The sequence below is a fragment of the Hypanus sabinus genome, chromosome 4 (assembly GCF_030144855.1).
Source record: "Hypanus sabinus isolate sHypSab1 chromosome 4, sHypSab1.hap1, whole genome shotgun sequence".
NCBI classification, from domain to species: domain Eukaryota; kingdom Metazoa; phylum Chordata; class Chondrichthyes; order Myliobatiformes; family Dasyatidae; genus Hypanus; species Hypanus sabinus.
Genome location: NC_082709.1, coordinates 130690122 through 130704962, shown reverse-complemented (window position 1 = coordinate 130704962; position 14841 = coordinate 130690122). Strand labels below are relative to the sequence as shown.

At 41.4% G+C, this 14841-nt stretch overlaps 1 protein-coding gene across 3 annotated transcripts in view; it reads right to left on the bottom strand.

The window, feature by feature from the left end:
- nr0b1 (nuclear receptor subfamily 0, group B, member 1) overlaps positions 1-13090 on the bottom strand; it is a 28944-nt gene extending 15854 nt beyond the window's left edge. Inside the window, exons 1-3 of one of the 3 annotated variants that reach the window (XM_059966171.1) lie at positions 12203-13090; positions 4750-4848; positions 2378-2533 (exon numbers count right to left, since the gene is read on the bottom strand). In XM_059966171.1, coding sequence (XP_059822154.1) covers positions 2378-2533; positions 4750-4848; positions 12203-12761 — 814 coding nt within the window. In that variant the 5' untranslated portion in view covers positions 12762-13090. Of the gene's footprint in view, positions 1-2141; positions 2534-4749; positions 4849-12202 lie in introns of those variants that run through there. The other 2 variants (XM_059966170.1, XM_059966172.1) reach the window with 2 other exon arrangements.
- Between the last annotated feature and the right edge of the window lie 1751 nt (positions 13091-14841).

Sequence of the window (14841 nt, the reverse complement as noted above, 5' to 3'; positions counted from 1 at the left end):
CTGGCCACACTCTATTCTGAGATTTTCCATCATGACCCAAGGAAGGACAGTCTACAAGTAACATGTCACAGCCAACTACTCTTTGGTTAATGCCATCGAATCCACCAAGGCAGTTACAGAGAAGAGGCTTCGCCTAGAGATAAGCAGCATCAAAGAACTTGTCCAAGCACAGAAAATTCATCACGTGCTATGGTCAACTACAAAGGAAAAAATAGCTGACCGTCTCACTAAGAAAGCAGCTCCAGCTCTTGTGCTGTTAAAGGTACTTAGTGAAGACATTTACTACCTTAAGAATTGTACTAACTTCAAGCATTAGAACTAATCCCATATCCTAATGGACATTTGAATTGACTTAATTTTTTTTCGTACTTTATTTTTAATATAATATATAAAAATGATGGGAGATTGTTGAGTTCTGTTCATTTGGACTATGTAAATATTTCGTACACATGCGCAATCTCCCTGTTATGCAAGTGTATGCACACGTGTGGAGGGAGAGGAATTGTGGGATGTAAACGTGGCAGCCCTCAGGTACTGAAGGTAGGCATTGAAAGTAAAGTTGTTGAAACAAAAGAAAAACATGTCCTTTTCGTTTGGGTGTTTCAAAAGATGGAAAATTATTATGTGGAAGATCTGCAGATTATTCTTACTAGTGCAGAGAAGTCTAAGTAAATATTTATTTAATATAAATGTACACATTGAGAATTTTCTTAGCATAGACTATAAAGGATATTGGTTATTTTTCTGTGCGGTCAGTGCATTTGCAGAGAATTAGAGTTAGTGCTTTGGAGAAATGATTTTGAACACAGGGCTGTGGAGATGTTTTACCTGGAGTAATTTCTGAGGCAAAGACTATTGTGATGGATTAATCAAAAAAGGAAAATATTCAAAGTAAAGTAAAATAATGAGGTACAGGATGCAAGCTGGCCAGAGAGATTAGTTCTGGATCATTCTATCAAATGAGCGGGACATGAAAAATAGCTCAAATTAGTTCCTTTTTATAATGTAGACACCTTAGTCCTAAAATGGTAATTATCATTGCAAAACTGATTCTTGTTAACTGCTTGTGGGTCTACTTCTTGAATATGACTTTTACCAAGTCTTAGAATCAAATAAATATGGTAAGAGATAACGAGCTGCATATTTACCAGTGTGTATTTTCTGCTATCATATGAAATCCAGAACTATCCCTGTGAAACAGAAGGTCAAAGATGCAATGTGATTGAATGATATAATTTAATCTTTGGAAGTTTAGTGTTGGGGAGCACCTCAATGTTAGGACTTCTGTTTTGATTAAGGTGTTCTATTTTAGATTAAAACCTTGATATTCTGATGAATATAAAATAAATTTGAATGTTCCATTCTGAGATGGTTATGGTTTTAAGAACATTATGAACATATGAAATAGGAGCAGGCCCATCGAGCCTGCTCCGCCATTCAATAAGATCATGGCAGATCTGACCATGGACTCATCTCCACCTACCTGCCTTTTCCCCGTAACCCTTAATTCCCCTACTTTCTTTCTATTGTGGTCAGATTTTCCTTCCAGACAATGCATAGAAAATACAAATGAATACAATTTGGTTTGATGCACTCTGAATTGCACATTCTACAATGAAAGTGGTGTGTTTCTCAAAACAACACATTCTGCAATTTAAAAGTTAGTGAGGCATGGAAATTTATGTGGTAATAGGATTAAATGAATTCAGCCCTTGTTACCAACATGAACCAAATGGCATGCCTGGTCTGTTTCCATATTTTAAAATCTATGTAACTGACTTTGCACACCTCAAGGTCATAAAATACACCTATAGTGTAGTTATTCTTCTTTAGTGTATGGAAAATGATTAATCAAACAGCTGGAAGAACACCAGGTTATTCTCTGACAGCTGTCCATTATCTTCTTACACAATAACTTCATTCGTGAGATTCAGAAATGAAGGATCAAGATCATGGTCAAGGATTGTTGTACTGCCTATAAGATAGATAATAGCTACAGAAAATAACCAGGAGCTGGGAAAGTAATATTACAAAACATCACATATTCCTGTATTGATAGAAAGAAATAACTTGTCACAACCAAAAGTTAAGCAAGTCTACAAGAGCTCAATCAATTTCAATAGATATCATACCTGCTGGATTTATTTACAGCAAATCAAATTAAGTGCAAGAATACCAATCTACAATATAATTTACAAAAATACCTTTTGCAAAAAACACAAATAATTTACATGGTCTTTTATCGAGCAACTCAGCATTTACTATGTACTGATTTGCTTAGTAGCTTGAACTTTGCTGTCAACACACAGCATGTCAAGCAACTTGCCATCTATATCGACATTACCAATAGGTCTGAAAAACAGTTCAGCAATGACACCTGCACTAATGCAGCGAAGCATAGAAAGTGTAATGATGAGGTTGAAAAAACGACTCTGATCATCTTTGTAAATGCTTTTCACGTATTCTTTGAGAGCTTGATGTGCCTCTTGCTGAAGACTCTGAATGTACTCGACATAGTGTAGTCCTGGAAGCTCTAAAAATGAAAATTGCAAAATGTCAACATGCAATTTGGGCTAGCGTTAACCGACATAAACTTTCAACAGACTTGACCGAAAGTAAATATCTGATTCAACAGTTTCATATTTGTTGCAATAAGGAGATCCCAGATTTAAATAACAACACTAGTATTATCCCAAAGATATGTTGCTTGGTCAGTTTATTGGACACCATACATTTCATTGATTGTAATTAGCTGGTGGTAGAATCAAAAAGGCATTAATGGGCACCTGTGAGAAAACAGGTTGCAGGGAAATAGAGAGGGTAGTGAGACATAAGAACATAAGAAATAGGAGCAGGAGACCATCTGGCCCATCAAGCCTGCTCCACCATTCAATAATATCATGGCTGATCTCACCATGGATTCATCTCCATCTACCTGCCTTTTCCCCATAACCCTTCATTCCTCTACTATGCAAAAATCTATCCAACCTTGTCTTAAATATATTTACTGAGGTGGACTCCACTGCTTCATTGGGCAGAGGATTCCACATCACCACTCTCTGCGAAAAGCAGTTCCTCCTAATTGTTCATCCTAAATCTACTCTCCCGGATGCTGAGGTTATGTTCAAATCTTGAGGGATTGAGTCTGAAATACTCTGGTATAGATTCAGTGGGTCACATGATCTATGTCACCAGTAAAACTGGAAATACGTGTCATTATTATCACTTTAACAGTTAAACAATGCATTCAATAATGCTCAGCTGCATGTTATAAAAGCAAGCCTCAACCGTAACAGGTTAAGTGCAGATATTCGAAAAAAGAGAATAAAGGAAGTTTAATAGTTATTTACCATTCAATGAGTATTAATAGAATAAATGAAGAGGTATGTCCTTTGTTCACAGAGATTAGATATGAGCAAATATGAACCTCTGTTGTCACTAAAAATGTGAAGAAGGAGAACAGACAATGCTTGCTGCTGGGATAAAAGGATAAGACAACAACTATTTCACTTTTTAAGAGAAAGGTGAATCAGTACTTAAGGTAGAGAAAAGAGAATGAAGTCATCAGGGTACAAGATTTAATTCTGGCCATTAATCTGTACAGGTACATCAAGGTTGAATGTCTCTTTCTAAGTGGTAAACCCCATAGTTGCATTGTGACGTGTGACTTGAGGAATTGTTTTCAGAACGCAATATAAATTAGTTTAAAAGGAACACCCTGGCATTAAGTATAAAGTAAATAGTGGTTGTTCTCATTTAGTTTGGAACCTCATAATATCTGACACCAGTCCAGAGAGTTGAACATGCAGCGCACGTCATATACACAACTATGGATTAATCACTGGCTAAATTGGAAATTATATCAAGCAACAATGTCCTTATTGGATTGGAATCTGTGCAAGATTTGAACGACAAGCAATAAACAGTAAGTTTCTTTTCACTTCTCAGGATTTAGGGACGTCATGAGCAAGGACTGAATATGAAGCACATATGAAAACACAAGGTATTCAGATTTGTTCTTCTTCTTGGGACATTGACTTAAAACCAGGAAAGTAAGACTGAGTTTGTTTAATACATTGGTTGGCACACAGGTAGAGCATACAATACTAAGCAAGTCATAAATAAAGGACACCAGTGGTATTGAATGGATACAATAAAAAAAATCATCAGACGATACCAGTAATGAGAAGTTATTGTTGATGTGAAAGAACTGAATAATTATAGACTTTTCTATCAGAAAAAAAAACACTAATAAGGCAGTGCCCATTTGAGGTTTTCAAAATGATGAAAAGATAAATGTTTCCAGCTGCTGGAAATTTGGATAAAATCATAATCTTCTACAAGAAGAACAAAGGGGGAACTTAATGGACATTTTTCCCAGAGAGATTTCCACTCTATTGGTTCCACAAGCTCACTGACCCAAACTTTATAGCATCATTTAAAATAAAACAGGAGAAGAATTTTAATGGAAAAGCTGGAGCAAAAGGAAGGGAATGAGACTGAAACAGGAGATCCTACTCAACAGCGAGAACAATGGCTCCTTTCTGTGCCTTAACCCCGTGAAGTACAATGAGTCTGCTCAACAATAGAGCCATTCTGAACTTACAACTAGATAGTCATTTAAAAATAATGTGTGCATCAAAAATCAGAAGTGTGCACTCGGGAACTGTTGGGGACATGATGACCCCAGTTAGTCACAGCACAGACACCTGAAACCACCTTGATTGATACAGGCAGTTTTGTACTTACCCCTCATTTCACTGTCAACGTTATTGCCAGAAAGTCTGTTCGAAAGATGTCTGCTCAGAAAAGATCCGTTGAGTAAAAAGGGTGACTGAAATTCTAAAACTAAAATAGATATATTTTTATTGGAAGAGGTTTTAGATACCAAATCAACCTGCAGTAATTTGGGAATTAAATGTGTTTTTTCCTGACAGCAAACATTCAAATTGATTCATTTGCATTATCTCTGTGAATGTATGGAATTGAACCAGATGATTACCATTTCTGATGTTACATAGACCTTTGAGTAAGATTTAGACTATATATCCTCGCTACCAAAACAACCATCTCTTCTCACCACAGGTACACCCCCTACCTCTGTTATTTTGCTGCCTGAGCTCTCAACTATGCAGCCGTTATCTATGAAGTTTCCGTGAGCCACACCTCTGAAGTGATCACTGGATAACGACTCAAGTTCTGAGGAGCAACACCCCTACCTAACAAATCATTAACATCAACAACACATACAAGTGCTGCAGGACCGCAGAAGGTCAGGGAGCATCTATGGAGAGGAATAAACCATTGATATCTTGGGCCAAGACCCTTCATCAGGACACAGATTATTATTTTATTATAGTAATAAACTAATGAAAGGGATTGTAATAATAACACAGAAAGTGGAAGAGTCTTTGAACAGAAACATTTTCAATTCAATGTCAGAATCTTCCTGTTGTTCTAAATATTAAACCAGTAATTTAATTGCTGAACCCATTGCTGTACACTTTGCTCACAAATGACTGCACAGCCAAACACCCGAACAATTACATTGTCAAGTTTGCTGATGACACAACAGTGGTGGGGCTCATCATCAACAATGATGAGACAGCCTACTGAGGGGAGGGGGAAGATCTCGAGGCCTGGTGCCAGCCAAAAAAACCTCTTCATTAACATCAACAAGACAAAGGAAATGGTTATAACCTTCAAGAAAACTCCACTCAACACCACTCTCACACCCCTTTATATTGGTGGCACAGAAACTCGTGACAGTGCTTATCACACACAACTTCTCATGGTGCCAGAACACATCCTGCAGAGTCACAGAAGCTCGTCAATGTCTCTTGTTTCTGAGGAGGCTGAAGCGAGATGAACTTTACACATCCACATTCATGTCATCCTACAGATGCTCAGTAGAAAGCATCCGGACAAGCCGCATCACTACTCGGTGTGGAAATTGCACTGCGACAGACAGGAAGGCTCTATAACAGTTAGTCAAAACTGCCCAGCAAACCTCCAGCAACAGCCCACCTGCTATCCAGGACATCTATATGGAAAGATGCCGGAAAAGGGCCAGTAACATTAAGAAGGATCTTACCCATCCTACACACGCTCCATCTGTCCCGCTCCATCGGGGAGGAGAATACACAACATCCACACTAGGATCACTAGACTCAAAAAGTTACTTTCCCCAAGCAGCAAGGCTGATCAACACCACCACCACTACTTTATTGTTTCCTGTCAGTCACCTTATGTACAACCAAGCATCAATATATCAATATACAATCAACCTACGTATATAACCTAACTTGTGTTTATATTTACCTGCTTAATGGAGAACCACTAAATCAACACATTCATTCAGAAAAGAGGCATCCCCGGTTTTTCTGGGTGCCTTGAACACGCCTGAATAATCAGCCAATTGATCTGCGAGGCCAGGCAAAGGAGAGCCAACAGTTGTCTGATAAGACCTAGCCAATGCCTATGGATCAATTCCACATGACCCGGACCACTGCCAGATCCCACCTGTAAAGCGAGACATGATCACCAGCTACCTAGGAGGATTCAAGCTACGCGTCACTTCAGCCCACTTTACAACCAGGTGGCAATACCTCCAAAAATGGAATCCAACCAGCTGTATCATCTCCCCTATTTTTTTTTTTTGTCACAGGTATGAACTTCCTCATATCAGCAGCAGCAGACATAACCCGAGGCCCAATTTTGAAGCCCGGCATCTGACAACCAGTAACATGGGAGTTCATGGACCACTGTAACCCATGTCCAAGCAAGATGGGTATTGGGAACCTTGGGCTAGGATGACCTTCAAAGCTTGATGCATGATGCTCAAAAAGAGCAAGGTTACCAGCAAGGTTAGTCTTCAAGTACAGTGAAGAAGTCATCCCATCCATAGAGGACACCCAGTAATGTGTCTTGGAAAGTAGCTTAATTCAGCAATAACGACAACATCACCGACAATGCACAACAGACTGAAGAGTGGCTGAAGAAGATTGACAAAACTGGATTCCCTGGTAAATTTAAGACATAGTTGTATCAACATGGTCTTCCAACGAAGCTGCTCGGGCTGTTCCCCATGACCTCTGTGGAAGGCATCAAAAGGAAAGTCAACAAGCACCTGCGGAGGTGGCTGGGGATTCCACCCCTCCCCCCCCCCCGCAAGCTTTTCTTCAGTGGGGCTCTACGTGAGATCAGGCCAGCTACAGCTCCCATTGTCATCAGTAGTGGAGGAGTTCAAGTGGAAAACTGTAGAGTTGTGTTAACACTGAGAGGCTCCAATGAGAAGCTAATAGACCAAGTAAGAGTCACAACAAAGGCAACTGAAAGTGGGCTGCCAACTCGGACACAGACCAGGCAGTGAGCACCCTGCAATTGAGAGACATCATCAGCAACCCACACCTGGGATGGCCAAGTCTCAACCCTGCACTCTTCCTAGTGCAAGGAACAGGCATGACATGGTCCAGGCAGAGGTCTGGAACTGTGAGGACAAACACGAGTATCGAAGGCAGTAGAGTTGGGGACACAGGGAGCCTAGATGAAATAGGATCTTCCCAAGCAAAAGATCACTTATGTAGAGCTTTGGAGATTGGAGCTCTTCTGCGCTCCGTGTATGGCACTCTCCCTACACAATCACAGCCGCACACATGGGGCTGACAGAGGACCCTAACTGCAAGCTTTGTGGTCAGTGGGGTTCACTAGCACACATACTGTCAGGATGCGAAAAGGTTCTAACACAGGATGATATAGGTGGCACCACCACAAGGTCCTCCTGCCCCTTGCTGACACACTAGAGAAGAGGAGGTGTAAAAAGAGAGCAGCTGGCAGAGAGGCAAACAGGGCAGTCATTTTCACCAAGGAGAGGGCCATGCCAGTCATATCAAAGAGACCTGAATCCAATATGCCGCAAACTGCCAAATCACGGGAAATGAGGGTCAATGTAGAGAGAAACCTGCAGTCCCCAGATGTGGTGCAATCCACACTTCAACCAGACATCATACTATGGTCCACCAAAGTCAAGAAAATCACCCTGGTGGAGCTCACAGTACCATGGGAGGAAGGATGCGAGGAAACTCACAAGAGGAAGGCCCTGAAGTACCAGTCCTTAGTCCAGGAGTGTAGGGACAAAGGATGACAGGTGTGGCTGTTCCCCATGAAGATTGGTTGTAGAAGGTTCCCAGCAAGGTCAGCATGAAGATCTCTGTCTGCACTCAGCCTTGATGAAAAGAACGAACCAAACAGCTTACAGGATGAAGGAGGAAGCAGAAGGAGCCTCTTGCTAGATATGGAGCAGGTGAGAGGACTTGAGCTGGAAGTCAGGAGCAGATGGCCAGTGACTTGGCCACTACTGCTGACATGCCAACTGGAGAGTGTAGTGGTTAAGGGTCGAAACACTCCATGAAGGTTGGGCACCACCTGACGACATCAGCTCCTGGTGAAAGGCTACGGTTACCTCATCAGGTAACTGAAGGAGCACCTTGGTGTATGATGCAAGTGTCTTTTTTTATAACATTGTTCTTTACCTTTTTGTGTTTCTTTTAAGCTGCATCAGATCTGGAGTAACAATTATTTACTTATCCTTTACACTTGTGTACAAGAAATGACATTAAACATTCTTGAATCTTAAATTTTAATTGATGTACATATTTACCATCACTTTCTCTGTACTGATAAGGTATTAAAGTTCAAATGTCAAAGCTCAATGTAAATTTATTATTGAAGTACTTATATGTCACCATTTACAAACTTCATTTTCTTCTGAGTATGCTCAGTAAATCCACAATAGAAAAATAGCCATAATAGTCAGTGTAAGACTGCACCAATGTGGGTTTTCAACCAGTGTGCAAAAGACAACAAATTGTGCAAAAAAGAAAGAAATAATAATAATAATAATAATAATAAATAAATGAGCAACAAATATTGAAAAAATGAGATGATGAGTCCTTGAAAGTGAGTCCATAGGTTGCGAGAACATTTCAATGCTGGGGCAAGTGAAGTAGAGTGAAGTTATTCCCTTTGATTCAGAGCCTGATGGCTGAGGGTTAGTAACTGTTCCTCAACCTAGTGGTGTGAGTCTTGAGGTTCCTTTATCTTCTTCCTTCTGGTAGCAACAATGTGAATGACCTGGGTGGTGGGGATCCCTGATGATGTGACAATAACCTGCGTTCCTGTGACAACACATCATGTGGATGTGCTCAGTGGTTGGGAGGGCTTTACCAGTGATGGACTGGGCCGTATCCATGACTTTTGGTACAATTTTCTGTTCAAGGTCATTGATGTTTCCCTACCAGGCTGTGATGCAGCTAGTCAATACTGTGTACTCTCCAGCACATACCTATAGAAGTTTGTCAATGGTTTAAGTATCATTCTGAATCTTGAGAAACTAAGGAAATAGAGGTGTGCTTTCTTTGTAATGGCACTTATACGCTGGGCCCAGGACAGGTCCTCCAAATGGTATCACTGAAGAATTTAAATTAGCTGACCCTCACCAACCTCTGATCCTCCAGTGACTTCTGGTTTCCTCCTCCTGAAGTCGATAATCAACTCCTTGGTCTTGCTGATATTGAGTGAGAGTATTAATTGCTAATTTCACACTTGTGACTTGTTCTAACCACCAGAAGCTTGAGGACATCTTCTGCCTGACTGTGTGTTAAATCTCATGTGGTCCCTATTTTTGGTTAATCATTGCATGCTACTTTAAAATTCTGAGACTTGTTTTTCCATCCTTCAGTTATCTCATTTCTCCCCAACTCTGCTACTGCCCCCAGCCTTGAAACCTTCTGGAATACTTGTCTTTCTCCATTTCTGGCCTGTGACTTTTAATCACTCACCAAAAAATTATGTCTGGTAATGGTTCTATGTCTGTTCGTAAGATATATTGCCTACTATAAAGAATTAAAGGAGACTCTTTATCTCAACTCATATATTTTTTAAAATTTTATTGTGACATTACTGGAGGCCATTTGGCCTACTAAGTGTATGCTGTCTCTCAGGTTAATACCCTTGGTCCCATTCCATCACTTATTTCCCTATTACCCAGCAACTGTTAAACTAATGATATTTCCAAGTAAGGACGATGTTTTAAATGATGGGAAACTTGCAAAGATTGAAAATGCTGGTAACATTCAGCAGGCCAGACAACAAAATGGAGAAATGAATAGTAATAATAAATAATAAAAGGGATTATTATAACAATAGCACACTAGATTGAACAGTCTTTGGACAGAAACATTCACTCTGGTTTTCTTTCCGTTCACGTCAGCTGACCTGCTGAGTATTTCCAACATATTCATTTCTCAGCCTCTTACTTCATCCCCCTTCGCCCACCCACCTACCTTCTTATTGTGGCTTCTTCCTTGTTCCTTTCCAGCTCTGATGAAAGTTCTCATTCCAAAACGTTAACTCTTTATACCCCTGCATAGATGCTGCCTGACCTGATCAGTTCCTCCAGCACTTTGTGTGTGTAACCAACGGTTTTCTGTTTAATTTCAGAAATCCAGAATCTTCCTTTTTTACTTGAAGTGAAGATGTTCTCCTGACATTGAGGCTCTGGACTTTGTAAATGGAAGAGGGAGCTCCAATCATTCATCTTGTTACTGCCAGGCATTCTGCCAGTGGTGTGTACCATATCTACAGTGTACAGTATTAATAAAGAAGGCAGGTACAGAATCAAGCAATACAAAATGCTGGAGGAACGCAACATGTCAGGCAGCATCTATTGAAATGAATAATCAGTCAAAGTTTCAGGCTGAGATCTTCATCAGTACATGAATCAAATGGCTTGGCCACCAATAATGCCACCTTGGATAGACTATTATTGTGAGAACTCCTTTGAGTTACTAAATATTGAAAAGAACTTGAGCAGCTGGAAGACAATCAAAACACAGATGAATGAACAAACTCCTCTGAGTTTAAAAAGTACAGGTGCCTCAGGACTCACACCACCAGGTTCAAGAGCAGTTACTACCCCTTAACAAACAAGAGAAAATTTGCAGATGCTGGAAATCCAAGCAACACACACAAAACACTGGAGGAACTCAGCACGCCAGGCAGCATTCGTGGAAAAGAGCCCTTAACCATCAAGCTCTTGAACAGAGGGTAACTATACTCATTTAAGGACTCTTATTATTTCATGTTCATTATTTATTGCTATTATTTATTTATAATCTACATTTGCACAGTTTATTTACAATTTACAGATCCTGTATACAGTTACTGGTCTATAGATTTGCTAAGTATGGACACAGAGAAAGAATCTCAGGGTTGTTTGTGGCGACATGCAAATTCTCCGATAATAAATTTTACTTTGAACTTTTAGACTTATGATATCACTACCGAGTACCCAGTCTCAGAAGTGCTGATAAGAGATGTTTTCCAAATGGGTTAATTTTGTTTTCCTGAAGGAGGAAAGGTAAAGAAGTTTGAATGGGTAACAGATACATTCAGAGTATGTAACATCTGAGCAGCCAGATTAAAATCAAGCAGTAGTCATACAGAAATATCCACTTGAGATTTGAAAAGAGGTTTACAGCCACAATGGAAGTATAGAGAATTCTTTGGTGAAGCAAATCACATTTATTTATTTTGTTTCAGAGCACAATATTGGTACTTCATGTCACATTCCCATTGTAGTTATAAAGTCAAAGACTAGTAGCTAGATTATCAATTTCTGTTTGCATCAAGGACTCTCAATGTGATCATTCAACCTCAGAGCCTTCCCGATATACTAAGTGCCGTGAGCTACCTGTGGTGTCCTTGGTAAATACAGACACATCATCGGGGCATAGATATGCAGAACCTCTCTCCCAGAATTCCTGTAAACAACTGAAAGCTAATTTAGGAACATTTAACGTTTTTGTTCTATTCCAGAATAATTTTTTGAGTTAAGGGCCACCCGAACACATTTTAAACAAAACTGAAGTTTCAGATTCGGCTCAATTGTAGTCTAATACAGAAGACAATGAGTTCCAAAGTCTCTCTGGACACTTGACACACACATACTAGGGTGATAATTAAAGAGTACTACCCTGTCAAAATTGCTGGTCCTACAACTAGAGTCTGAATGGGCTGAAGGGAAACAGAGCAAGAGATTACACTGCCGATATTAATCCCACTGGTCTCAGTGATTCATTGGAGTTTGCAAGATCGCAAAGCATTTCCCATTTCCTCTGTATTCATTTGCAGAAGTACTGACCTGGATTAAACAGAAGGGTCCCTTTCAGGTAAGCATATTCTTTGGGGCTGATGTCCAGGCTCCAGCACTTCATCAGAAACCTTTTGATGGTCTGGATCTCAGCCGCTGACGGTGAGTGATTTTCGCCGCTCTCTTTGTGGCTGTTCGCAGGTCCGTTGGTTAAAATCATGTGTAGAATACTCGCCTCGTTGGTTTCCACAGTTTCGAAATCGACTTTGTCCTGTGCCAGTCCCAGAACGAGGAGGGGCGCCCAGCCCCTCCGCAACAAGGCGAGCTGGTCGGCGCTGGGCAACGCCTGGAAGCAGGGCACATTCTTTATAAATGTCAGTGTCTTGGCCAGCACCGCCGACGCTTCGGCACAGGTAACGTGAGGGCACTTGAGCACCACTCTCCGTCTGGCGCTGCAGGCACATACCTTGGCCGCGACTGCAGACGGAGCAGTAGGCGACAGGTGCCCTTGCGGGAGCTCCTGACCCTCGTCCTTCAGGAGCTTGTACAGGATGCTGCTCAGACCCCTGCCGTTCTTGCACTGGCACACGTGGGCGCGGGCTGAAGACATCGCGGCCGCTTTCCGGCACACAGCAACGGCTCCGAGGCTGCGGGCTCATTTATAAAGTCCAGCCCGGGTTCCCACCCACTGCGAGCAGCTGGAGCGATAGAGGGCGCCCACTGTCAGGCGCAATGCACAGTGCGCAGCCAGCCTTAACTTCTGGGATCAGACTGTGCTCATTCAGCCTTATCTGCCGGGATCCGACTGCGCTTACCTAGCTGTGCATACCCAGATGCATCCTTCAGGATCAAACTGTGCAGAGTTCGCTGCACCGTCTGGAAACAGACAACTGATATTTGACCACTGCACGCATAACATAATCAATGTGAATCAAACTGTCCTGCGCACAGTTTAGTGAGATTGACCTAATTGTGGCGACCCATTTCCTGGCACATCCGAACCGGCTCACAATTAGATAGCCTACGGGGGTTTGCGAGCACAGAGCTTTGGAGCCTCTGCGCCACGGGGGGGCAGGTTGAGGGAGGCTTAAAAGTGAGGCCGAGGATTACGAATAAAGTTTTTTCCTTCGACTGCAGTTACCGACTCCGTGTCGTAATTTTAGCGCTGCGTGTAGCGCACCGCTACATAATGAAAATAAAAACGGAGAACAGTACAGCACAGAAACAGGCCCATTATGTCTGTGCTAATTTGATGCCAGTCTAAACTAATCCTGTCTGCCTGCACATAGTTTGTATATCTCTATTCCATGATTGTTCACAGTCTGTCTGAACCTGAGTTCTCATGTTTGCTTTCACCTCTCCCCTTTGCCCAGGATAGATCTTCAGAGATGCTGACACCCAGCAACTTGAAGCTGCTCACTCGAACGCTTGCTGAGGACCTTCCAACGTCCCCTTCCTGAAGTCCACAGTCACTTCCTTGGTCTTACAGACATTGATTGCAAGGTTGTTGTTACGACACCGCTCAACTACTATCTCACTCCTGCACGCCTGCTCGTAACCATCTGCGATTCTGCCAATAACAGCGGTGTCACCATTTGGTCCCGATGCCTTGTGAGAGTTCATTCACTTCAAAGGTGTTTTGATGTCATCCTGTGAGACAGGTATCAAAGGGTCACCAGATACTGCAGGGATTCACACAGGTGCAGTTTTATTCTCCCTTTCAATGCATTCAAATCATCGTGGAGTGAAGCACCACAGCCATTTATGAAGTTAGGTTTTGACATAAGAAGTAATGGCCTGCAAAACTTGATATGGCTGGTGTACATCTGATTCCAGCTCTAACCTCACTCAGAATTGGGTTGTTTGCTTCTCAGATAGGTCATACCTGGACTATTACTGTTCATGAACACCACAGATCTATCTCTCAGCAGACTGTGAACTTCAGTATGGTTTGGGTATTTCCGGTATGTTCTTGAAAGCAAATACTCATCCACAGGTGTCTCGATGAAGTAGGTGGCATATTCGTCCAGATCCGAAGATGAATCCCTCAACATGGTCCAGTCCACCCTGTCAGTGCTCATCTGCCTCATTTGACCATGGTCCTCACCAGTGGTGCTGTGGTGCTCAGTCTTTGCCTGAATGCCAGTAGAAGAACAGCCAGGTGATCAGACTTGCCAAAATGCAGTGTTTTTCACTTTGAGGTTTCTAATATTTTTGAGTGGAAAACAGTAACCATGTTTTCCTCAAAATCAAGCCAGGAGACAACAGAATGCCGGATATAAATTTAGCCTTGCCTTTATCTTGATCTTCAATTTCTTCCCCAGTCCTAATGATCCCAAGTTCTTTAAAATCTATCCAAGTATTCAGTTGTCTTTAGTGGAATGAATGAATTCTGGGAACATGGGATCAAACTTAGCTTCTTACCCTATTCGGACTGGTCATGTGTGATCTGTGAATTCCTCCCACACATTCTACACCTAAAAGGCAAGTCCTGCTTATTAAAAGAATTGCAATAAATTGGTCAGACTTAATTTCTTGTGTAGACTTTTCTCCATGACCTTGAAATATTCTATGTACTTTTCCATAACCAATAAGTTCTAATGTTTTCCCAATGATTTACATTCTGATACCTGACCTGTATTTTCTTCTTTCTGTCGCCTTACATATTTTATGCCATTTTTAGGTAATAA